The sequence below is a fragment of the Zalophus californianus genome, chromosome 12 (genome assembly GCF_009762305.2).
Source record: "Zalophus californianus isolate mZalCal1 chromosome 12, mZalCal1.pri.v2, whole genome shotgun sequence".
Lineage (NCBI taxonomy): Eukaryota > Metazoa > Chordata > Mammalia > Carnivora > Otariidae > Zalophus > Zalophus californianus.
The window spans coordinates 101,109,181-101,132,648 of NC_045606.1; the positions used below are offsets into that span (position 1 = coordinate 101,109,181).

At 58.9% G+C, this 23,468-nt stretch overlaps 1 protein-coding gene across 5 annotated transcripts in view; it reads right to left on the reverse strand.

The window, feature by feature from the left end:
- Nucleotides 1–23,383, reverse strand: part of WDR86 (WD repeat domain 86) — a 27,622-nt gene extending 4,239 nt beyond the window's left edge. Inside the window, exons 1-7 of one of the 5 annotated variants that reach the window (XM_027573311.2) lie at nt 23,316–23,383; nt 22,076–22,340; nt 12,739–12,880; nt 9,854–10,268; nt 6,619–6,754; nt 3,126–3,229; nt 35–2,939 (exon numbers count right to left, since the gene is read on the reverse strand). In XM_027573311.2, coding sequence (XP_027429112.1) covers nt 2,769–2,939; nt 3,126–3,229; nt 6,619–6,754; nt 9,854–10,268; nt 12,739–12,880; nt 22,076–22,298 — 1,191 coding nt within the window. In that variant the 5' untranslated portion in view covers nt 22,299–22,340; nt 23,316–23,383 and the 3' untranslated portion in view covers nt 35–2,768. Of the gene's footprint in view, nt 1–34; nt 2,940–3,125; nt 3,230–6,618; nt 6,755–9,853; nt 10,269–12,738; nt 12,881–13,311; nt 13,435–22,075; nt 22,341–22,538; nt 22,673–22,945; nt 23,286–23,315 lie in introns of those variants that run through there. The other 4 variants (XM_027573312.2, XM_027573310.2, XM_027573313.1 and 1 more) reach the window with 4 other exon arrangements.
- Between the last annotated feature and the right edge of the window lie 85 nt (nt 23,384–23,468).

A 23,468-nucleotide genomic window follows, 5' to 3' on the forward strand; every position in this document is an offset into this window, starting at 1 on the left:
GTCTGTTATAAAAAGATGAAATGTAGAAAGCAGAGCTGGAGCTGATGGTGCGGGAGGAGCCTGCACAGGAGGGGAAGGGGGTTTGCGCTGGTGATGTTGAAGTGGCTGACGGCCGAGGTGATGAGGGGGTCTTTCAGCCTCGCTGGGACCATGTCATCCTCGGATTTCAGGCCTGAATTGCAGCTTCTGGCTAACTAGTTACTGTCCTGGTGTTGGGCCAGGCATGGCTTCTAGCTTCCCAGATGCGTTCTTAGTGACCCTAGAAAGGCTAGAAAGCAGAAGCACGCTAGCAGGGCTCTGACATCACTTCAGCCAGTTCTCACGTAAGGACGGCTGCCCATCCCAAGTCAGGAGACAGGCTCTGGTCCTGGCTTCGCCTCCAGCTGGTGTGTGAAACTAGACAGGCAGTGACCAAGTGCCACTCCCAGCTCTGGAGGGCAAGAGAAGCAGCAGAGGGCATTTGTGATGAAAATGTCCCCAAGTAAACAGGAGAGTCACAGAGGAGGTGGGCCTTGGAGGCATCTCAGCTTCCTGTCAGACTCTCCGAGATTCTGAGAAGAAAGGAGAACATTCCAGACCCGGGACCAATGAGCAGGTAATAATAGTCGGCGTAGAAAACAGGCCAAGTGTGCCATATTCATGAGGTCACGGCCATTCTAGGCCCACCAGAGGGTGGGGCGGGGCAGAGGATGAGGTGGAAAGGACTGCGGAGTCCCAACCACAGAGCTCTCTGGAAGGCAGGCGGGGGTCTAGATTGGAGTGGCCGAATGCCCAGGCCCTTAGAGTACTCCGAGCAGCAGTGGGACGCGGATGTCTGCACTCCTCACGTCTGATGCTGATCCTTCTCTTGTGAAATTCCGTCTGCTCTTGGCTTTGGTGACACTTCCCTGCCCGTTTCCTGCCCATGTGTCCATAAGTACTTCTGTCCTTCCCCCCACCCCCATCCAGCCGTATTTATCAAGGGCAAAGACTACCTGGTCATCTGGTCTTAACATCCTCAACATCTAACAAAGCCTGTGTGTTGTAGAAATAAAAATCACCCAAATTTATTCTGCTATGTGAATATAAAAACCAAACCAAACAGGTTTCCATTTCCTACTCTCTCCAGGAGCGGCAGGCGGGAGAACAAATCTCCAGCAGCTCCTGTGCTATGATCCGCACCCGGGGCTCTTTCCCGGTGTCTCCTAGCCCATGGGTAAGATGGGGATCTGAGGTGACGTAGGAGCAGGAGCGCAGCAGCAGCCGCGAGCGTCGGTGCGCGTCTGGTTACTCAAGCCGCCTCGCCGTCGGCACAGTGGAAATCCTGGCACAGGTACTCAAGGTGGGCCGTCTGCCGGCCCCCCCGGGAAGCCCCGCCGGTGGGCAAGCCCCTGCAGCCCCAGCCGTGGGCTGCCCGCCAGGCAGCCCGCGCCCCCAGGCACAGCCGACAGCACCGGTACCTCTGGAGCCCAAGGATGCTGCCGCGCGTGCTTCTCACCGGCCAGCCTGCTTTCCTGGGGAGGCCCCCGGGTTCCCAAGGTTTGGGGGTGTGGCCTAGAGCACAGTCACAAAGGCACGTGTCCCTTCCTACTGCCCCCGGTACCAATCCTGTACGTATTCATGGGCCTGGGTAGGGTGCGGGGGGGGGGGGGGGAACCCACCGTCAGGCCTGGACCTGGCCACCCCGGGGAACACGGGTCCTGCCGCGCATCTTGCCGGTGAAATTGCTCTTGAGTGAACACAGTGCGGTGCCCGCTCCTCTGCACCGGAGGCTCCTGTCCCGGGCGAGATGCTGAGCTCTCAACCGCAGACACTGCCAAGCTGCTTCTCCTGCACCAGGCGAGGGCTGGCAGAGCGCCCCCTTCGGGTGATGAGAGCGCAGCTGGGGGCGGCTCCCCTCGGGGCCTCTCTGGAGCCTGGGCCGCACTTGCCCCGTGAAGCCCCTCGGGGCGAGAACTGCAGCTGCTCTCCTGAGCGACGCCCACGCCTTCACCGCGCGCAGCGTCGGGCTGGCTCCTGCGCACGCGGCCAGGCGGCTACTGCCCCGGCCTTTCTACTGCAGACCCAGACCGGAGGGAAGAGCCCTCCTCGATTCATGCAGACTTGGGAGCTCCAAAGCAGGGGTGACGGATCCCCGTCGTCACCCAGACGGGCCGAAGGGCCAGTTCCTTGCTCCCTGGGCTCTCCCGTGGCCACTCCCCACACGAGGGACGCGGTAGGGGTCGGTAGGGGCCATCGGGCCGCAGCCCCTCACCACCCCCTTGAGGAGGGGCAGGCCCAGGCCGGTGTGTGAGGCCCCCGGTTCCGGGAACCCCTCCTCCCTCTGACAGGAAGCTGAGAGTTTGCAGAACAAAAGACATATTCCAGAGCACTTGGAAGGGCGTGTATTTCGGTTCTTCACTAGTGTCCTCAAGACAGTTGGCCAAACTAATGACAATTGCGGCTGGGCGGCTTTTTGAAGAAATCCCATTTCCCCTCAGCGCGGGCTTGGCTTCTGGGGACCTCAGGCTCTGGGGGCTGTGTGGCGGCAGACCCTGGGTCGGGAGGGTCCCGCTGGGTCAGGAGGGTCCCGCTGGGTCAGGTGCAGACCTGAGTGCAGGGCAGCTCTGCGGCGGGTGTGGGGGGGAAGGGCTGGGTTTGGAGGGGGTGGGGACAGAGACGTGGTCACCGAGGGCGAGCATGGTCGCCGTCCATGGGACGGGAGGGGGCTTCAGAAGTCCACGGACACCGAGGACAGGCAGAGCCCCCTGCCTGGGGCGGGGGTGGGTCGGCCCGCGGTCTCGGGGCGCTCAGGCGGGCTGCAGGGGCGCGGCGGCGCAGCCCACCTTGTTGCTGAAGAGGCGGGAGCGGCTGCGCGCGGGGGCGGTGGGGCGCGGCGGTGGGGCGCACGGGAGGCCGCGCACGTCCCAGAGGCGCAGCGCGCCGTCATGCGAGGCGGTGTAGAGCACCTGTTCGTGCACCTGCGGGCGCGGGGCGGCGCGTGGGGCGGCGCTGCGGGGGTGCCCGGGCCGCCCTCCCCTCCGCGGTGCCCGCAACTGTCGGTGGCCTCGCCGCCGGGGAAGCCCGGCCTTGGGGTGCCGAGGTGGGGGGGAGGCCTTCCCCTCCCCGCCGAGGCAGAGCCCAGGAGCAGGGCGGGGAGCGCCTACCTGGATGCAGTTGATGACGAAGGCGTGCCCGCGGAACACCCTCTGCAGCGCTCCGGACTGGGCGTCGAAGGCGCGCGCGCGGGCGTCCCCGCTGCCCGTGAACACTGTGGACACAGGGCGCCGCTGGGCCTCCTGCCCAAGAGCCGCCGCCTTCTCCCGGACGCCGCGGGGCCGGGGGCGGGGGGCGCGGCGGGGCAGGCCCGGAAGTGACCGGGACCCATTGGCCCGCCTCACCGGGAGGTCTTAAGGTTCAAATGGGAACTAGCAGGAGCTCCTTGCAAGGAAGGAGGTGGCACCTTCATTCTCCTGCTACGTGCCTGGGAACTCAGGGGCCTGCCCCCCTCCCGGTGCTTTGCAGCCAGCTCTGCAGGACTGTGGCTGCTGAACCTGCCCTGGGCTGCAGGGCCTGCTTGCGCGGCCCTCTCCGGGGCTCCTGTCCCTCCTGAGTACCACCTTGGCCCAGGCCCCCACTCTCAGTTTGGTGAAAGCCTTTGGTGAGGCCTGGCTTCCCTGCTCTAAAGCCCCTGCCTTGGGGTTTGGGGGGAGGTCATCCACCTCCCATCATCCGAGCTGCCTACTGGGGCAAGGATCATCCAGAAATTCGTTCCTTCCCCTCTTCAGTAATGAACTTGGCCCTCCGAACAGAGCCTAGACCCTCTGGCGTTCGCTAGAGCACCCCTGCCCAACCTCTCCCGGGGAAGCCCCGGGATTCGGCCTTCTTTGCGCCTTTTCCTACATTAGAACTTAGTTCAAGAGTTCTCAGACTCCAGTGAGCCCCCGAATCACCTGGAGGGTGGTTAAGGCAGATTGCTGAGCTCACCTGAGTTTCTGTCTCAGGAGGTCTGGGGTGGGGCCTGAGAGCCCCCATGTCTAACCAGTTCCAGAACGGCGACCGCACCGAGAACAAGGACCCCTTCGAGAACAGCGACCGCGCTGAGAACAGCAACCGCTCGGAGAACAGCGACCGTGCAGAGAACCGCGACCGCTCTGAGACCAGGGACCGCGCAGAGAACAGCGACCCCGCCGAGAACAGCGACCGCTCTGAGAGCAGGGACCGCGCCGAGAACAGCGACCACGCGGAGAACAGTGACCGCGCCGAGAACAGGGCCCGAGCCGAAAACGACGACCGCGCGGGGAACAGGGACCAGAAGAACTCTGTTGTTTATGTATTGTCCTCGCCTCGGTTCTCCCAGAAGCTGACCCTGACGCTAGGATTTGAGTGCAAACACTTCATTTGGCAGGGCATTCCACGAAATGGGGGGAGAAACAGGAAGGAAGGTGTGTGAGTGAGCAGGCGACTGCAGGGGCCCCCAGGAGAAGGTGAAGACGCCGTCTCAGAGCTGTGCCCCTGGGAGGTGGGGAGCAAGTCACTGGTTGAGGGTCTCTCTTGGTGTCAGCTCCCAGCCCTCCTCCCACCTGCTCCTCACGGGAAAACAGTCGAGGGCAGAGGACCTGAGGTGCAGCAGAAAGAAGCACCCCAGGTGTGGTACCCACAGCATCTGCCGCACCCACCCAGCAGCCTGAGCAAGCCATGGGGGATCCCCAGTTTCAGGGATCTCTTCCTTACCCCCACTTACTGCTTCGCCTGCCTATTCCCAGCCTTGTTCCTGAAGCTACTGGTGACTGCCTCTAGAGGGGAAGTTTCATTACTGGGTCTCTTCTGTTCCTTTCCTGCTTCCCCTACCCCAACCCAGTGTGGCTGCTGGGCATCCCGGGGATAGGAAGAGGGTCAGGAATTAAGTCTGATCAACCTGCAGCCTATTGGCAAAGACCACGGACCAATTTCCTTAATAGTGGGCAGCAGGTGGGGTCCATCCCAGCTGCTGCCAAGGGGAGGCGCTCTGGGCGGCTTTAATCTTTTTTAAATTAGAGGTCCTGACTTGGGAGCAGAGCCGTAATCACACTTACAGTCTTGGACCCAGGAAGAAGGAAAAAATAATTTTCCCGTGTCAGACACCTAAATCCCAAGGGTATCTTGGGCTCTATTTTCAGAGATCCACATTCTATCTTCATCTAACACCTGCCGTGAAGTCAACTTGAATTTTCTGCTGTGACTCCCCCCACCCATCTGCTCCCTGAGAGAGAGAGAGAGAGAGAGAGAGAGAGAGAGAGAGAGAGAGAGAGAGAAAACAGAGGGGGGATGAGGGAGTCTGGTGGCAAAACATAATGCTGGGGATTGTTTTGGGAAAGAGATGTTCAGGAACCTGGGAGCCCCACTCCCATGTAGGTGTGGTGAGGTGTGTGTGTGTGGGGGGTGCTTCCTGGAACAGTGCCTTGTCTTCTGGGTGTGTCTGGGGTGTGAACATGAGCCGAGCCTGCAGGACAGAGCCAGCAAAGCTCAGGTGTGTCAGTTTGAGACCTGTAGGACAGCTTGTTGCCTACCCAATAAGCCATTCTGCCCTTCTTTCCAAAATAACCTGATTAACCCTGGCAGCAATATCCCCAGATAAGAGATTTTATTATTCAGTCCCTCTTGTAGGCAGCGGTCAAAGAGATGTATGCAAAGTCTCTGGGTAAGGCTTCCAAGAAAGATCTTTAAAGGGACCCACTCACCTAAGAGAGACAGCCTTTTGCCCTTCCCTCTTTGTCCTATCTGCCTAAAATGTGACATGGTGGCTGGAGCCCCAGCAGCTATATTAAACTATGAGGCCCCCTAAAAGATAGAAGACATGTGCTGAGGGTGATGAAAGCAAAGTGATCGAAGGAAACTGGGTGCCTGATAACTTTGTGGAACCATCCATTCCCACCTAGACTGCCAGCCTCAGACATTCTACCTGAGAAAAATAAACCACTATTTCATTTAAAGCACTGTTATCTGGGCTTTCTCTTATCTGTTGTCAAACCTAATGCCAGGTGAAGCCAAACCCATGTGGCCCTCCCATCTGGCAGGAGTGAGTGCTGTCAGGTCTCATTTCAAGAATTAGAATGTGTCCATCAGACAATGCTCTTAACCTGGGGGTCCTGGCCATTCAGGCTGCTGCATGTTTTTGTGGGGTGAAGCTGGGGAGGAAGCCCCACACCCTTGTTGGGACCTTCTTTGTAAATAACCCTGGAGGGGCGCCTGGGTGGCTCAGTCGGTAAAGCGTCTGCCCGAATTCGGCTCGGGTCATGATCTCGGGGTCCTGGGATCGAGTCCCACATTGGGATCCCTGCTCAGCCGGGAGCCTGCTTCTCCCTCTGCCTCTGCCCCTCCCCCTGCTTGCACTTTCTCTCTCTCTCTGTGTCAAATAAATAAAAATAAGTAAAATCTTTAAAAAATAGCTTAAAAAAAATCTTAAAAAGAAAATAAACTGGAGGCACACGTGCATGGAAGAGGTTCGGCTGCTGACCACCCCGAATGGCCGCTGAGGCTCAGGAGGGAACGGTCCAGTAAGAAGTAGGGTGCAGAGGCCCCGAGGGTGGGAGGATTTGGTGGGGGCGAGGAGTGATGAGCCCAGGCAGGTGCGGGCTGGTGGGGGCAGCGCGGGGCCAGCCGGGGCCAGGAGTCACTTACAGGTGCCTGCATGGTACTTGAGGGCGCTCACGCTGTGTCGGTGGGCCGCGAACGTGCGCACGCACTCCCCGGTGTCGGCCAGCCAGCACTTGACCGTCCTGTCGGCGCTGCCCGAGTATACGTGCTGGTTCACGAGCTGCGGGAGAGGAGGGAGGGTGGCGCTGGACTCTGGTGCTCCTGGCTGCGGCGGGTGACTCGGAGGCCCCTCCAGACCGCTCTGTGTGACGGGGGAGGGGCCCGTGCAGGTCTCACAGGGAACGCGAAGGAGCAGAAAAGACCCTGCCTGTGGGGACCCACCCAGCTGCCGGCTCCAGCACCCAAGAATCTTGTCACTTTGCCCTCGGCCCCATCACTGACTGCTCCCCCGCACCGGTGGATCGGCATCCTGCCAGGCTCCCATGGGGGGCGCAGAGAAGGCCCGTGCTGCGCTCAGCACGCTAGGAGCAAGGAGCACGGAATGTTCGCCCGTGTTGTTACTGTTGTCAGGTGTCTCTCGTCAGCAGTTCCTGCTGAAGAACAGTCAGTGCCTGAAAGGTTCCGGTGAATCCACCTGTAGCTACCGCTGGCCGCACCAGCCGTTCCCTCGATCGTCCTGGCTGAGAAAGGGCTCCCGGGGCTGCCCGGGTGGGGAGGGAGGAGCCCTGGAGACAGACTCCCCGACTTCCCGCCTGCCCCAGCTGACTAGAGTGGCAGTCACACCCCTGCTCGGTGTCGCAGGAGGGAAGCAAGGGCCTGGGAGAGAAGGGATGGGGCTAGGGGAGGCCCCTCCCAGGAGCATCCCTTGCCAAGATAGCCAGTGTCCTGGCCCACGGGAAGTGCGAAGACGAATAAAATAATTCTGCAGGCTCCTCTAGACAAAATCCCCATGCAGCCAAGAGAGCCGCCACCCAGCAGCTCTGGTTAGCAGGGAGGCAGAGGAGAACCAGAAATCAGGTGAGGAGGGCGGCTATGAGCCCTGGTGAGACACTCGTGCCAGAGCTGGGGCCCAGGGACCCCTGGAGTCTTAGGAAAGAGGAGGCCCTTCTGCTGGGGCAGCGGGCAGCAGGCCTGGCGCGAGTACAGGCCTCTGGCATCCTTGCCATGGCCCATGCCCTCCTAGCTCCAGTACACACCTGCCCAACGACAGCCACACTCTGGGCCCCTTTCCACTCCAGTTCCCGCGGCTGACCCAGGTTCCCCCTATAATTTCCCAATTTAAATCCCAGAGGACGGGACTGACTCGTCCAGATTATCTTTCTGCCCCAGCCACAGCACAGGTCAAACCTGGCTTTGGGCCATTCACCGCGGCAGAGGCGGTGGGGTCTTGGGGAGCACATACGGCCTCCTGCCCCAGTGTCTGCCCCATGCCCCCGTGTGTCCTGACCCATCAGCCATCGCTCCAGAGGCAGCCCCAGGCCTCCAGGGACCACGCTTCCCAAACTGCCCACCAAGCTTCACGGACCTGAAATTAAGGGAGCTGGCGTGAGTAGCCTGCGGGCTGGAGGCCCCTGTGGGACACTGGGCACCTCTGCGCCGCTCAGCCCACGCAAGGGAGGCGCTGAGCTTCCACGGCTGCTGTGGCAAAGGGATGACACCTCCTGTTGCCCACGCAGCACGTCCCAACAACATGGGGCCTGTCGCACTGTGTTTAAAAGTGACTCAGCGGCGTGATTTCAAAGTACAAATCACGAGTCCAGAGGCCCAGGAAATGCTCCAAGCGTGTTGTCCTTGGCTGCCTGAGACCTCACTGTTCACTTTGGCCGCTTTCCTGTGAGGACATCCCTGGGGAACAGCCGGGCAGCTCAGGGAGGCCCAAGGCACGTGGGGAAGCAGACAGACCCTGACAGGGGCATGTCACGAAGGACAGGGCCTGCAAGACTTCCCTCAGCCAGGACAGCTCTGAGGGGACGGGGCTCAGGGCCATCTCCTGCGATCCATCCAAGTGGATGGCAGGACGAGGCCTCTGCTGTGGGGGCCCCCGGGTTGTGGGCCTCTCCCCGCTCAGCTCACGGCAGCAGACGCACTTGGGCAGGGGAACGAAGCCGCTGGGCCAGGCGGCAGAGCACAGCTGGGCTCCGGACACGCCGCCTCCGGGGTAAGACTCCCCCACCCCGGCAAGGTACAGACCCCATCACGCCTTTATAAGCTGCTGGCTAGGGGCGCCTGGGTGGCTCAGTCGGTTAAGTGTCTGCCTTCAGCTTAGGTCATGATCCTGGGGTCCCGGGATCGAACCCCACGTCAGGCTCCCTGCTCAGTGGGGAGTCTGCTTCTCCCTCTGCCCTTCACCCTGCTCTCGTGCTCTCTCTCACTCTCTCTCTCAAATAAATGATTAAAATCTTTAAAAAAAAAATAAGCTGCTGGTTACATGTTCAGTCCTGGGTTCCAGTCTGTCTCTGCCCCTTACCAGCTGTGAGGCCTTGGACAAGTTGCTTACCCTCTCTGAGCCTCTGTCTTCTCATGTGTAAAATGAGAAAAGATAAGCACGGGCAGCAGATGTGTTTGATGCCAGGCACCCAGGTAGGTCACGTCTGGGCCACATCCACCACTAGTTCACGAAACCCTCACGACCACCAAGGGTGGGCACTCTCACGTTCAGAATCCCTGGTCCAAAATCTTGGGGCCAGACATAGTTCAGAAGTTTTTGGATTTTAGCAACATGCTCATGTTTCTATAGCAAAGGAATTCATAGTCCCAGGAAAAGGGGTAAAGTGAACTCCAGCTAGCCTATCTGTGTAGGCCAGGCTTTGCTGCCAAGTAAGTTTTGGTGCCAAGCCTTAAACACACACACACGCACACACACACACACACAACTTCGTGTTGTGGAACTTTTGGGTTTAGGAATTATGGACCAGGGTCTCTGGGTAGCCATAATCCTCCCTTAACACGTAAAGAAACCAAAATTCCTATGTTGACAACAGCCTTAACCCGCGTATCTGTGACTGTGAGTGTATTTGGGGACAGGGTCTTTAAGGAGGTAGTTAAGTTAAAATGAGGTCATTGGGGTGGAACCTAATCCAGTAGGACTGGTGTCCTTATAGGAAGGGGACGTCTGGAGACAGAGGGATGACCACGTGAGAATACAGCCAGCTACCGGCCAACACCTGGATCCCAGACTTCCAGCCCCCAGAGCGGTGACACCATCCATCTCTGTCGTGCAAGCCGCCCGTCTGCTACCTGGTCCGCTACCCGGGCAAGCTAACTAGTACGCAGGGCAGGGCTCGGGGGACGGCCTGGGGGCCTCCGCGGCAGATCTCACCTCCAGACAGATGACAGAGCCCTGGTGCTCCCTGAACACCCGCAGCTGCTCCCCGCTCAGGATGTCCCAGGCACGGATGGTGGTGTCGGTGCTGCCGGTGAAGGCGGTGTGACTGGGCGTGTCCAGCACAAGGCAAAGCACGGCCCCCGTGTGGCCCCGCAGCGTCTGGTGGCAACAGCCACTGGCCACCTGCCACACCTTGGCCGTGCCATCCGTGCTGCCCGTCACCAGGAGCCCCCCAACCTCCTCGGCGCATGGAGCCCCAGGCAGGTCCCAGGGCGCAGAGTAGGCTAGGGTCAGCACGCAGTTGCGGTGGCCCCGGAACTCCTGGGACACCTGCCCCCCATCCACGCTCCAGGCTCGAGCTGTGCGGTCGTAGGAGCTGCTGAAGAGCTGGTTGTTGGCGACCAGGATCCTGGTGGGGAGAGGGAAAGGGCGGGGGTCAGAGCATGCAGGGGTGGGGCAGGGGTCAGAGCACGCAGGGGTAAGGGGCAGGGGTAGGGGCAGGGGTCAGGCCACGCAGGGGTAAGGGGCAGGGGTCAGAGCACGCAGGGGTAGGGGCAGGGGTCAGGCCACGCAGGGGTAAGGGGCAGGGGTCAGAGCACGCAGGGGTAGGGGCAGGGGTCAGACCTGGCAGGGGTAGGGGAGGGGTCAGAGCACGCAGGGGTAGGGCAGGGGTCAGAGCACGCAGGGGTAGGGCAGGGGTCAGAGCATGCAGGGGTAGGGGCAGGGGTCAGAGCAGGCAGGGGTGCCTAGCAGGCCGTCACAGGGCCCTCTGTGTTGAGTGAGCCCGGGGAGCTTCATGTGGGCGGAGCTCTGTTCACACCCATAGGGGGAGGAGAGCCCTCCAGCGCAGCAAATATTCACGATTCTCAGTCTCATTTTGATGAATGCTAAGAACTTCTCCCCAGAAAATACACGTTGGTCTTCAGTATAGAATTTTGCATGCCATCAAAGGCTCTGTTCACACACCCTTGTTAAGAAGCTCTGAGCGCCGCCCCCACCAAGAGGAGCCACAAAGGGGGGCAGGAGGGGCGGCTGGACTGGCTGTCACAAGTGTGGGGACGGAGCAGTGGTGACCTTGCGTCTTTGTGTCAGAGGCGCGGGCTGCTCCCTCCGCCCGCGAGCCTGGCCCAGGTGCGGGGAGAGGTGGGCCCTGAGAACAGCCCTCCCGCCCGGTCGCCGTCCACGCTCGTCCCCTCCGCGCGGTGCTCACTTCCCACAGGCAAGTGGGGAGGCCGGCCGCACCAATGCACGCACTGCCTCGGACTCACTTCCTCCCTAGCACCCTGTCCTGCGGTCTTTACGACACGCAAATGTGTAAGGGAAAGTGACCACGTGACAGCATGTGGCACCACCGGGGCTGTTCTGGGGGCCGGAGGCCTGCCCAGTCTGGCCTGGCATGAGAAGGCATGCTCGGTGCCCCCCAAAACTCACACACCCGGCCGGGCTCTGCAAACACGGGAAGAAGTGAATTCCACATCCTTGGGGTGGAAATGGTCAAAGATATGGCACATCCGTGAGCACGGTTACTTAGAAATGCAATCCAGTTGCTAAGTCACCCTTAGTATCTGCCCAGAACGACCCGTTGGGACCTCGACCCCTCAAACGCGGTGTGTGTGAACATGTGGGTATGGTGTGTGTGTGCTCAGGAGAGTCTGAACCCAGCAGAGCATAATTTCTAGCCTCGATTATCCAGGTTTGCTTTGGAGGAGCAGCTGATAGTTTCCGGTTACGAGCTGAGTGCAAGCCGGTCCTGAGATGTGGCCTCTCCCACCCGTCCTGGCCTCACAACGCGAGACTCCCACACACCCACACCTCTCCTCAGTCACAAACTTCTTCCTCAAGGAAGGGTGTCGGGAAGCGACTAGCAGGAGGGGTGCCCTCCCCCACCGGAAGAGGCAGGATTCAGAATAGCTCAGGGGCAGGAAGGTGACCTTCTCCACTCGCAACCATCCTGAGCTCTCTGCTGAGGGACGGTACCTGGCTCCTGCCCTGTGGGTGCACGGTTCTGACTGCAGGCAGCTGGTACTCCGGTCAGTGGTGGGTCTGGGCCCCCCATTCCCCCCCGCCCCCCAGCGAGCACTAAACCACTGGGTGAGTCGTTTCCCACCCCAAGCCAGGTCTGCACCAAGCTCAGGCTGGCAGCATCCCTGTGGCTGAGAACAGCTCTCCTCCTCCAGCCGCCCAGCCCGGCCCAGCCCCTGACCCTCCAAGTGCCTGCCTGCACTGAGCCCTCTTCCTGACTGACTTAGGTCAGCCCCCAGGCACCCCCCCGCCCCCCACCCCCCGTCAGTGAGGCCTTGAGGGCCTGCGGGCAGGTGCCCAGACTCCTGGTCATATTGGACACCCCCTCAGGAGTCTAAGTCGGCCACCACAAGTTACATAAATAGTGTCAAATTGATCTGATCAGTGAAGGAATTTTCATGGCTCAGCTCAGACCCAAATTCAATAAGGAAAGGAAAAATTCAAACCTCCTTGAGAAGGCAGGGGTGGGTTATTTCAACCACAACATGGAAAGGAGAGGTTTACAAATACTCTGGACTCGTCTTCAGAACAATCCCCCCCCGGGCCGACCATCAGGTACCAATTAGACCACCTTCTCTGGAACGTGTTGCCATCCGTAGGATCCCAGGCCTCCATTGCCCTTCCCCGTGCCTAGCAGTGGACGGTGCGCTGCCGGGGTCCGGGCACAATCAATGTGTTGGTGGTGCTCCGTTCCCCAACCTCTGCCTCCCGAACCCCCACACACAGCCCCGGGCAGTCAGCCCCTTGTGCCTGAAACACATGCATCTGCAGGTGGGCATCCCCAGAGAAGCGAAGTTCCTCCAGGGGCAGGGGCTGCAGGGCCTACACTTGTCCCCTGGGGCCCCGGCCACACAGACCTGTTCACGATGGACGTGTGTCCTCGGAAGACCTGCAGACACTGCCCGGTGCGCACGTCCCACTTCCTGATGGTGTGGTCAGCGCTGCACGTGAAGGCGGCTTCGTCCTCCAGCTGGCAGAAGGTCACATAGCTCTCGTGCCCTGCAGATGAGGGGGTGATGTGAGCGCATGGGGGCGTGGCAGCTCTCGTCTTCCTTCCGGGAAGAAAGCGGCGGGGGGGGGGGGTGTCGTTCGGGATGAGTCCAGGATCACCAGCCCTTCGGAGGGACGATTTCAGTCTGGGAGTCCCAGGAGCTATGGGGTGCCAGGAGAAATTCAGGGGGCACTGCCCCTGCCCCCAGATCCCTTTGTTCCCTCTTTTTCCACTCTCTCTCCCTCCTCCCTCTTCTCCCCTCCCCCTTCTTCATGGGCTCCTGGGCTCCTGTCAGTCTTCTTCAAACTCTTCAGTTGTTTGTCGTCACTTAGTCATTGAACAAAACCACCGTCACAGAGGCAGGAAGTACAGAGGCCCAGGGCCTTGGCCTTCGGGGCCAGGACACCTGGCCTAGCTCCTGGTGTGGCTACCGACTCACCTCTGCACACTTCCATCTCCTCATCTGCCGTGGGGAGAGGCACAGTCCCCATCTCGTGGGGCAGGTGCACAGGCTGAGTGAATGCTGGATGGTGGCTGTCTGGGGAGAGGTATCAGGTCCTAGTTCTTGGAAACTAGAAACGTTACCTTACTTGGAAAAAAAGATACACCTGCAGATGTAAGTAGGGATTTTGAGGTGGGCAGTGTCCTGGATTATGGCTGGGAATGCCACAAGCGTCTCTGTTAGAGGGGGCAGAGAGAGATGTGAGGACATGGGGAGAGGACACTGTGGAGACAGCGCACAGTGACCTGAAGGGGCCCCAAAGATGGGGGACACCCGCACAAGCCAAGGAGCACCAGCGGCTGCCAGGACCCGAGGAGGCAAGCGGTTCTCCCCCACAGGCTGCAGAACGAGAACAGCCCTGCCAACACCTTGATCTGGGTCCCCTGACACTGGCTTTGGGTTTCTGGCCTCCCAAACTGCGCCAGAAGAAACTTGTGTTTTAAGGCACCCTGTGGGATCACCGGTCACAGCGGCCACAGGAAACCAAGACACTTCCCCTGCCTTCCAAGAGAACAGGAGCCCGGAAGGAGAGCGTTAGCCGACATGAATGACAGCTGCTGGACCAGAGCATGTCAGAGGTCAGTGGAGCAGAAGCCCCGGTGATGCAGGGCATGAAGGCTCCATGCGGGGCCTGCGTGGGCAGGGGAGGGGAGCAGAGTGTTCTGGGAGAGAAGATGGCACACCCCAAAGCAGAATTTAGGTGTTTGGCAGAAATGGTGGATAAGGCACACACATAGTGAGGGTGGAGGTCTAAGACAGACCGAGGGCCACACAGAGCCTGGGGGCTCGGCCAAGGGCCCCCGCTCGTCCATCTTATCGGGGCGATGGTCAGTGTTGTGACTATTGGCCTGGCTTACAAAGCAGCCCCGGAAGCACTCAGCTCCCTGGTCAGAGTAGGGACTGTCCTTCAGGTAAAGATGGCTCCGCCTCGGGGTACCTGGCTGGCTCGGTCGGTGGAGCGTGTGACTCTGGATCTTGGGGTCATGAGTTGGAGCCCCACGTTGGTTATAGAGTTTACTTTAAAAACAACAACAAAATCCTTTAATGTCCCACGTGATAAAATCTAAATCTACTTAGAATCTAAAATCAGAATTTATGGGTCAGACATATGCCCGTATATGCAAAGACTATCTATTTCTATACCTATAGACTCATATATATATTTTTAAAAATGTTTCCACCACAGATAACTCTTTTTTTTTTTTTTAAGATTTTATTTATTCATTTGACAGAGCACAAGCAGGGGGAGCTGCAGGCAGAGGGAGAGGGAGAAGCAGACTCCTTGCCGAGCAGAGAGCCCGATGCGGGGCTCGATCCCAGGACCCTGGGACCATGACCTGAGCCGAAGGCAGACGCTCAACCAACTAAGCCATCCAGGGGCCCCGATAACAATTCTTCCCGCCCCCCCCAAAACAACTCTTGATAGCAAACTGAAGCTAAGTATATTTGAAGAGAATCCAGGAACCAGAAAATCAATTGAATCAAAGGAATGTTACACCTAAGATCCATTTCACAGACGAGGAAATTGATTAATTCAAATATCTACACGTGTGGGATATATTAATTACGTTAAAGATCGCAAATGAATTTTAAAGTTCCGTCTAGGTGCCTGGTATCAGACAGACATGGATTTTTTTTTTAAGATTTTATTTATTTATTTGACAAGAGAGCACAAGCAGAGTGAAGCAGCAGAGGGCGAGGGAGAAGCAGACTCCCCGCTGAGCAGGGAGCCTGACGTGGGACTCCATCCCAGGACCCTGGGATCATGACCTGAGCTGAAGGCATACACTTAATCGACTGAGCCACCCAGGAGCCCCCAGACAGGGATTTAGAATCTTCCGGGCAGTTTCAAGCTGATGTGCACTTTTTGGCCCCGGGGTTTTAGCTCAGTTACTCTTGGAAGAACCCAACTCCCTGGGTTCTAAGAAAGAGAATTTTAAAAAACAAAAGAAAAGAAGACATGTTTTTCGATCTTCTCGGATAGCATGTACCAGGCCTCTAAGCAAACGACATTTGTGTGAAGTAAACACTGGAAGATGATGCAGATTAGGTTTCCTGAAAATACACGTCAGTTTAAAAGTCGAGGGCAAAATGTGTTTGACAAAACACAGCCCAGCTTTTTGCCAACCCCAAAATGTTTATAAAATATTTCAAGATTGTCAACAAACTTTCCCTGAAACTAGAGCTGCCATGGGGAGGGCTTGGCGGTGTCTGAGGAACCACCTGGCTTCCAGGGCTGGCTGGAAGGCGGCCCGGCACCCCGAGGGCAGTAGGGTGCAGGCGAGCCAGCCCTGCACACCACCCCCCGACCCCACAATCCTCCTCGGACCCTGTGCCGTCGTCCTGTGCCAGCCAGGCCAGGAGAGGCTTCCGCAGGGGCATCGGCCCCATCCTGGCTGCTTCTGTCCCGTCTCAACAGCTTCTGACAGCAGGAAGGCGACGTGCCAAGTGTATATTAGGCCAAGAAAAGCGCTGGAAAGCGGTGTGGCCAGTAAGCCGTGGCACCCGTACTCAGTGAAGCGACAGCCACTAGACCAGGGATGCGGAAGACCATGAGATGTGGGACCAATTGTATGACCCATGGAAGTACGGAAAGAAAGGATATATACAAGAAAAATATAAATATCCGTAAGGGCGCCCGGGGGCACAGTTGGTTACGGGGCTGACTCGATTTTGGCTCAGGTTATGATCTCGGGGTCGTGGGATCGAGCCCCGTGTCCAGCTCTGTGCTCAGTGTGGAGTCTGCTTGAGATTCTCTCTCCCTCTGCCCCTCCCCCACCCCTCCCTAAAATAAATAAACCTTTAAATACACACACACACATATACAAATACCTATAAACAAAGACTTGAAGAAAAGAGTCAATAATGAAAAGAATTTTTTCTGTGTAAAAATAAAAAATTTCCTCTCATCTCTGAGGCTGGGCCAGGCTGACCCTCTGTCCTGGGCTGGCTGAGGCTCCCTGCAGCAGTCAAGGCCCTCCCAGGGACAAGCCCCTTCCTCTGCACACCAGGCACCCACTCCACACTTGAAACCGCATGAGCGAGTCCCAGCTCAGAGCCCGGCCGGCAGAGGCTGCTGAGCGTGTTCCCGGCAGCAGTCCACAGACCGTACGACAGGGTCCACAGTGCACAGCTTACAGGGTCCCCCGGGGAGGGATGGGTGAGAGAGGCTGGGGAGCAGGAGGGCCCGTCCTGTCTCCAGGGACCACAGCACCACCACGAGCTGTTGGAATTGTGTAGAGCAAGCAAAAAAGCCAAACTAAAAATAAACATTTTTGAAGGGATAAAGAACGCAGATAAGATGCAGTTATGTTCAAAAGGACATGCTGAGGCTCAGGGTTTTCTGCCAAGTCAGTCGGCCCTCCCTGCCTCCCCAGCCGCACACCCTGGGACTCGCTGGAGGCTCAGAGTCGAAGTGCCCCCTCCACAAGCAGGAGTACTGCTCAGGGCACTGGCCCCCCGGGGTCTGCGGCGGCAGAGGTGGGCTGGCGTGGGCACCAGCCAAGTTGGAACATTCGTTTGACTAACTTGGCATGAAAAGCGGGGCCTCCTTTTCCCCTCTGCTGTCCCTGGCAAGGCTTCTGTCTGCCCCTCCGGGTCCCTCTCCTCTTCTCCAGCCTGCTCCCTGCGGCCCCCCCACACCCTGGGGGCTCCCTGATCCCCCCACTGCCCACAGGGTTCAGACAGCTGGGAGCCCAGGAGACTTTGGGGCAGGATCTGTTGGCCTGCAGCCAACAAAACCTCAAGCCACGGTCACACTTCTCTGGAGGCCTCTCCACAGCCATTTCCGGGCAGCCGTGAACACTTCCCTGCCCTGGCTCCTCCAGGTCTGGGAGCACTGAGAGGTACCAGCCACAGGTACGGGGGACCCCCTACCATGCTCACCTTTGGCAAGGGCCTCTATCAAACTCGCCTTGAGCTACTATGTTGAGGGTGCCATTTTGTTTCCTGCCTGCTGGGGCCACCTCTGGGTGTGCACATCAGTAAGCCACAGCAGTGACACCGACGTGCCCCGGGGTGTGTGTGGGGGGGAGGAAGGTGTGGCTGAAATAGTGTCTGACAAAGCCACGGAAGACTCAACCTCCTGCCCCGAGCTCCCAGCCAGGACAGGCTGATGCTCCTGTTGCTGGTGCCACCGCGGGGCCTGTCCGTCCAGCCCAGCTCCTCTCAGCCCACGCCCTCCACCAGGCTGCTCTCTGGCTCAATCCGCACCCACGGGGAGCTCACCACCCGCGGACGGCAGCGTCTGAAGCGCTGAAGAACGAATTACCCGCCTGGGCTTCCGTCACATCCATGCTTAAAACAAACCGCATTTTGATGGAATTCTTCCTTGACTGGGATGAAGGTAATATTGATGTGTTTATGTCTGAGAGCCTTCCCTGTGCCCCCACATGCTCTCTCAAAAATATGTAGGAGACGGGGCGCCTGGGTGGCTCAGTTGGTTAAGTGTCTGCCTTCAGCTCAGGTCATGATCCCAGGGTCCTGGGATCGAGCCCCGCATCGGGCTCCCTGCTCCGCGGGAGGCCTGCTTCTCCCTCTCCCACTCCCCCTGCTTGTGTTCTCTCTCGCTCTCTCTGTGTCAAATAAATAAAATCTTAAAAAAAAAAAAAAACGGTTAAGATGGTAAATTTGATACTACATGTTTTCTATTAGAGTCAAAAATTGTCCCAGGTCCATTCCAGGCCCACCTGGGCCAAGAGGTGAACCCTGACTACCCCAGCTCAGAGTTCCTGCTTATCTGAAGTTCAAGTGCACGCAGCCCCTCAGTTTAGCCAACCTGCAGATTCCCTGGGGCAGCATCTTCGAATCTAACCCATGCGCCCAGCACAGTCAAGCCAACTGTCAAATGGGACAAAGGCTCTGGAGCAGGAGGGAGGAGGGCAGCCTTCCCCGCAGTGCCGCTCTGCCTGCATAAACGTGGGAGGACTGGCTAGCCCTTCGGAGCCTCGAATGGTGGAGTCAGGCTGTGAGAAGCCAAGGACAAAGAGCTTTGGAGCTGGCCGGGTACCGTGCCAAGGAGATGCTCTTACTCAGTCCAGACTTGTTGATGTGAGCCTGGAGGACAAGGCCACTAAAAGAGCCAGGAGCTATTTATTGACTGGTTTACTGCACCGACCACCGCCCCCCCCCCCCCCCGCCCACATAACCTCCTAAGGCTAGATGACTATTTTATCACCCCCAATTCACAGATAAAGAAACTAAGGCACGAGAAGATAAGTAATGAGATTTGAGCCTTCAGCAGCCCAGCTCCAGAGCCCGGGCTCTTGACTATTAACGGCCCCTCCTGCTCCCTGGTGGCGGGTAGGGGTCAGGAGTCGTCAGGATGGGCAGGCACCAGCAGGCTTCCGGTAAGTAGGAGTGTGCAGTCTGTTCACACGGAATTAAAGACAAACAGCACCCCATCATGCTAGAAGATGCTGTTAGAAGACAAGGGTGCTTGTGGAACAGCTACAGTGGGTTGGAACCTTCAGGCTGGGTCCTTACTACACGGGAACAGACCAGGACAGGGGCTGCCATCTTGGGACATGCTGCTTATCTCACTGATCCTGCCATCTTGGGACATGCTGCTTATCTCACTGATCCAATGAAGTGCCTCAAATGATTAGGCACCCAATGGATAAAAGAAGAAGAGAGGGAGGCGATAATTCCATCAAATGATTCTTCCCTTTACAGAGTAACTGGCAGGTAAGCCTACTTCTTCCCTTGGAGCTCACCAACTGCATTTGAAAGCCAGTTCCATTTACCGAAAAATCAGAGCGTCTGTAGGAGGGAAGCTGGGGGGCCCTGGTTACGCAGCCTGCTCTCCAGGACCAAGGATGACAACTTGTCCACCAAGCCCCCACCCACAGGGGACTGCCCTGTTCTTCCTCTCCAGCCCATCCCTTGGCATAAACGTTCAAAACCCTGCAAGATTCACAGAAAAGCCTTGGGCCCCGAACTGTCTCTGCCCCCCAGGAATGGAGCAGAGCAAGAAGCTCGTGTGCAGAAGGAGAACGCACGGGTAGGAACTGCCCACTCCAGCCACTCTGCCCAAGAAATCCAGGTCTGGCCCCCCAACAGGCTCTTCTCCAGAGCCTTCTTGGGGGCCCAGAGCCGCACCAGGTGCTAGCACTCACCCCAATCTGGCAGTTTCCACAAGAGGAGTAGAAAGAGCCTGGTGTGGGAGTCAGGAGACCCCCCGGGGATCTGGGCCGCAGCTGATCGGCCCTACCGCATTGTCCTGATTCGAGCAGGAGCGACCCAGAGTGGGGCAAGCCATCCATGCAATCCTGCGGTGCGACCTCGGGCAAGACGCATAACCACTCTAATCTCGGGATGCTGACAACAGAACCTACCTCACAGGCTAAGTATCTAGAAAACACTTAGAATACTACATGTGTTGGTAAATAAATCTGTGCCTGCCCATTCTCATCTATAAACCGGTGTCAATTCTAACTACCTCACAGTTTTGAGTATTAATAATAATGGATCAAGAAGTGTATTGAGGGGTATTAATAAAATATAGAATACTAAACAAATGCTAAGACATTTATTACTATTTCACTAATACAAACAAGTCCTTGCTTTCTTTGGGGGGCCATGCAAGGACTATTGCACGCCCAAAAAGACTCTTTTTCAAGGTAAGTCTAAGAGTGCAGTTTCCGGATAAGGAAAGGTTACTTCTATCTCTTCTGTCCATGAAAATTCTTGAAGTACCAACCCTTACAGCAGCAGAAACAATTCTGGTAGAAATGGGCAGCAGTGTTTCGTTTGAAAGCTCTCCTGTTGAGTGGGATGGCTCTCACCCAGGCCACCAGAGGGGCGGGCACAGCCTCACCGGGACGCAGGGGTTGGTGTCCTGAGGGGACAAGCCACTGTGAGGGCTACCAACATGGGTGTGAAGGGGAGCTGCCAGGCACGGAGCTGGGTGGTGATAGCAGAGCTGGACAGGAGGATGGGTGCTGGAGGTGTGGTCTAGGCTCTAGAGTTGCCCTGGGTGCAGAGCCCCAAGCCCACCAGGCCAGAACCACCCTGGAAGGGCCTGGAGCTCAACTGGGGAGGAAACCCACCTTCAAACTGGGCTCCCACAATGGACACCAGGCCCCAGGGCTCCCTGGGTCAGCGTGCATCAGATCCAGCCAAAATCTTGTTAGAAATGCAAATTCTAGAGTCCTACACCAGGGGCTCACTGAAACTGGGACCTGGGAATTTACATTTCTGACAGCCCTCCAGATGAGTCTTATGTTTGGGAAGCAATACAGTTGGATTATAAATGTTGGACAGATCTTAGATCTTCCAGTCTCAGTTCAGTGCCTGTCAATCTGTGTGACTTTGGAGGTGACTTTGGGGGTAGCAGGAGGAATGTGTGTTAGTTTGTAACTGACTCTCCCATATCACCCCTGCCCCCAATTCCAAAATTCATCTCTTCTGGGCTTTGAAATATCCACCATACGGCTTTTATTTAAAACCAATAGGGTCGGGGCGCCTGAGTGGCTCAAGCGTCTGCCTTTGGCTGGGGTCATGATCCCAGGGTCCTGGGATCAAGCCCCACATCGCATTAGGCTCCCTGCTCAGTGGGGAACCTGCTTCTCCCTCTCCAGCCTCCGCTGCTTGTGCTCTCTCTCTCTCTGTGTGTGTCAAATAAAATCTTTAAAAAACTAAAAAATAAAACCAATAGGGTCAATATCAACCGATAGTGAGGCTGATTTGTACTCCCTGTGCCTACATGGTTTGGAAGGCCTGGGGAGGCCAGCCAGGATTTGCCGATTATGGTGTAAAAGACAGGCGGTGATAAATAGCCACAGTACCGAGAGCCTTGTGCTTCAAGGGGCTGTACCTGCTGGTCAGGCAACACCAGGAGCAGAGGAGGAGAGGGGCCTCACAGCCCTGCCCTGCAGACATGTGACAGGGACCCAAGGTAGGAAATACGGCCACTTCCAGTGACTAAGTACACAAGTATAAACCAGTATGTATGCATCTGTGAAACTTTTATAAAACAAACTATGTGTGCCTCCTACCACTGCATCATGTTTTCAAATATGCTAAACTGGTTTAACAAGCCCCTTTTGAGAAACTTTGATCCATCCCTCCCCCACACCCCTTCATTTTCCAGCAGAAGAAATGAGGCTGCAGAGAGAGCAGAGCAGAATGGCCGGATGGGGAAGGGGGGCGTTCAAATTTCAACTCCACCCCCCCACAGGCTGTGTGGCCCCGGGCAACTTACGTCCTGCCTCAGTTTCCCTGTCTGCACGAGTGGGATAACAGCAGTGTGAGGGCTGCCCACGGCAGTGCTCAGTGCCGCCCGCACTTCACAAGCACTGGTGGTTACCACAATGGCTCCTAGAGGAAATGTCCGGCCACAGGCCACTCGGGCAGTGAGAGACGGGGGAAGGCGCTGCCTAGCCCAAGGAGGACGCAGAGGTGCCCCTCCGGGCTGTCCGTTAAAGCCGCTGTAATGGCAATGATTTCCTGCACTGGGCTGACAGGTGAGGGGAGCCCCCCGTCGCGGGTGCTCCCCGGCCCACAGGTCCCGGTGGCCGCGGGCTCGGCACCCCACCCCGCGCGCGCTCGGCCGGGCGCACCCTGGGCCCGGGGCGAGCGCTCCCCCACGAGGGCCCCCGCCGTGGGCAGGGGCTGGGCTTTCGGGCAGGGGTCTGCGGGCCTCAGGGCTGAGGGCTGAGGCGGGCGAGCGGGCGGAGAGGACAGAGCAGGAGGGGTCTACCTTGCAGGAGTGCGCAGCACTGGCCGTCCGCGGTGCTCCAGAGCCGGGCCGTGCCGTCCTCGCTGCCCGTCAGCAGGCGCTGCCCGTCCGGGCTCAGGCTGAGCCAGTTGATGCCCCCGCGGTGGTCGGCGCAGACCCGCAGGGCCGACCCTCCGCCCCCCATGCGGCCGGCCGGGCGGGAGACGAGGAGGCTGCGCCCCGCTAGGGAGGGGCGCCCCGGCATCCGCGCGGCGGCTCCCGGCGGCTGCGTCCCGCGGCCATGGTCCTGCGGGGCACGGGGTGCGGCGGAGGTGAGGTGGGGGCCCGCGCTCCCGCGCCGCCTACCCCCGGCTTCCGGGCCCGCGGACCCAGCGGGGGCTGCGCGGCGGGGGGGGGGGGGGGCGGCCCGCTGGGACTTCCCGCTCCCGCAGTGGCGGAGTCCCGGCCCCACCGGCGCCGGCTGCCCCCCTTCCCCGCGCCCCACCTGAGCGGGCCCTCCCTCGGAGCCCGGACGACCCAGCAGAGGCGTCTCCGGGCGCGCTGGAAGGCTCGGGCCTCGTCGCGGGGTCCGGCGGCGGGGGCAACCCGGGAAGTCGAGCGCCCTGCGCCCCGCGCGCCCTCCCCGGCCGGCGCCGCGCGCTGGGGGCGGCGAGTGTGGAACAATACAGTCCGGCCTGGCTCCTCCTCAGAGACCACCCCCCAACCTGTCCCCTCCCACTTCTCCGGCCGGCGCCCCAGCCCCCACCCTGCTGCCCCCCTCCCCGGGGACGCCGGGGACCGGCCCACGTGCGACTCTCCCCGCTGCCCGGTGCCGGGGCCGAAGGCCGGGGCGAGGCGGAGGAGGTGGACGCAGGGTCCTGGGGGGTGAGACGCGCACGCCCCGGAGCTCACTTGGGCCGGCGGCTGCGCGCCACTACCGGGCAAGTCTGCCCCGCTCCAGGCTCCCAGCCCTGAGAACCCTGCCAAAGAGGCTCTCGGGGGACTTTGGGGTGGCCCCCTTGTTGGAGAGCGCCCTTAGTCCGCTCTCGCTGGGAAATTACACATACATCCCGAATTCTACAGAAGTTCTGTAAGTGGGGTGGTGGCGGGCGAGCGAGGCTAGAGCGGCGCGGTGGGGCTTCCCGGAGAGGTCAGGTTCACCCATTTGAGCGGCCGCGGGGTCCTAGGCGACGGGCTCCCGCTGTTCTCGTGCTGGGGGTTTGGGGCCCCCACCCACTGATCCAACAACATCTTTCGGCAGCCTCTCCCACCCCCATCGCACCCCAGCGCCTCTGACGGTCCCCTGAGGTCTCTGCAGGAATCCCACACCCGGGTTGTGAGCCCTCCCGGAATGCCTGCTGGTTCCCATTAGAGCTGTTTCGATGCCTGCTTCGCGGGGGGCGGGGAGGGGTGACACCTCCCTCACTCGGATCCT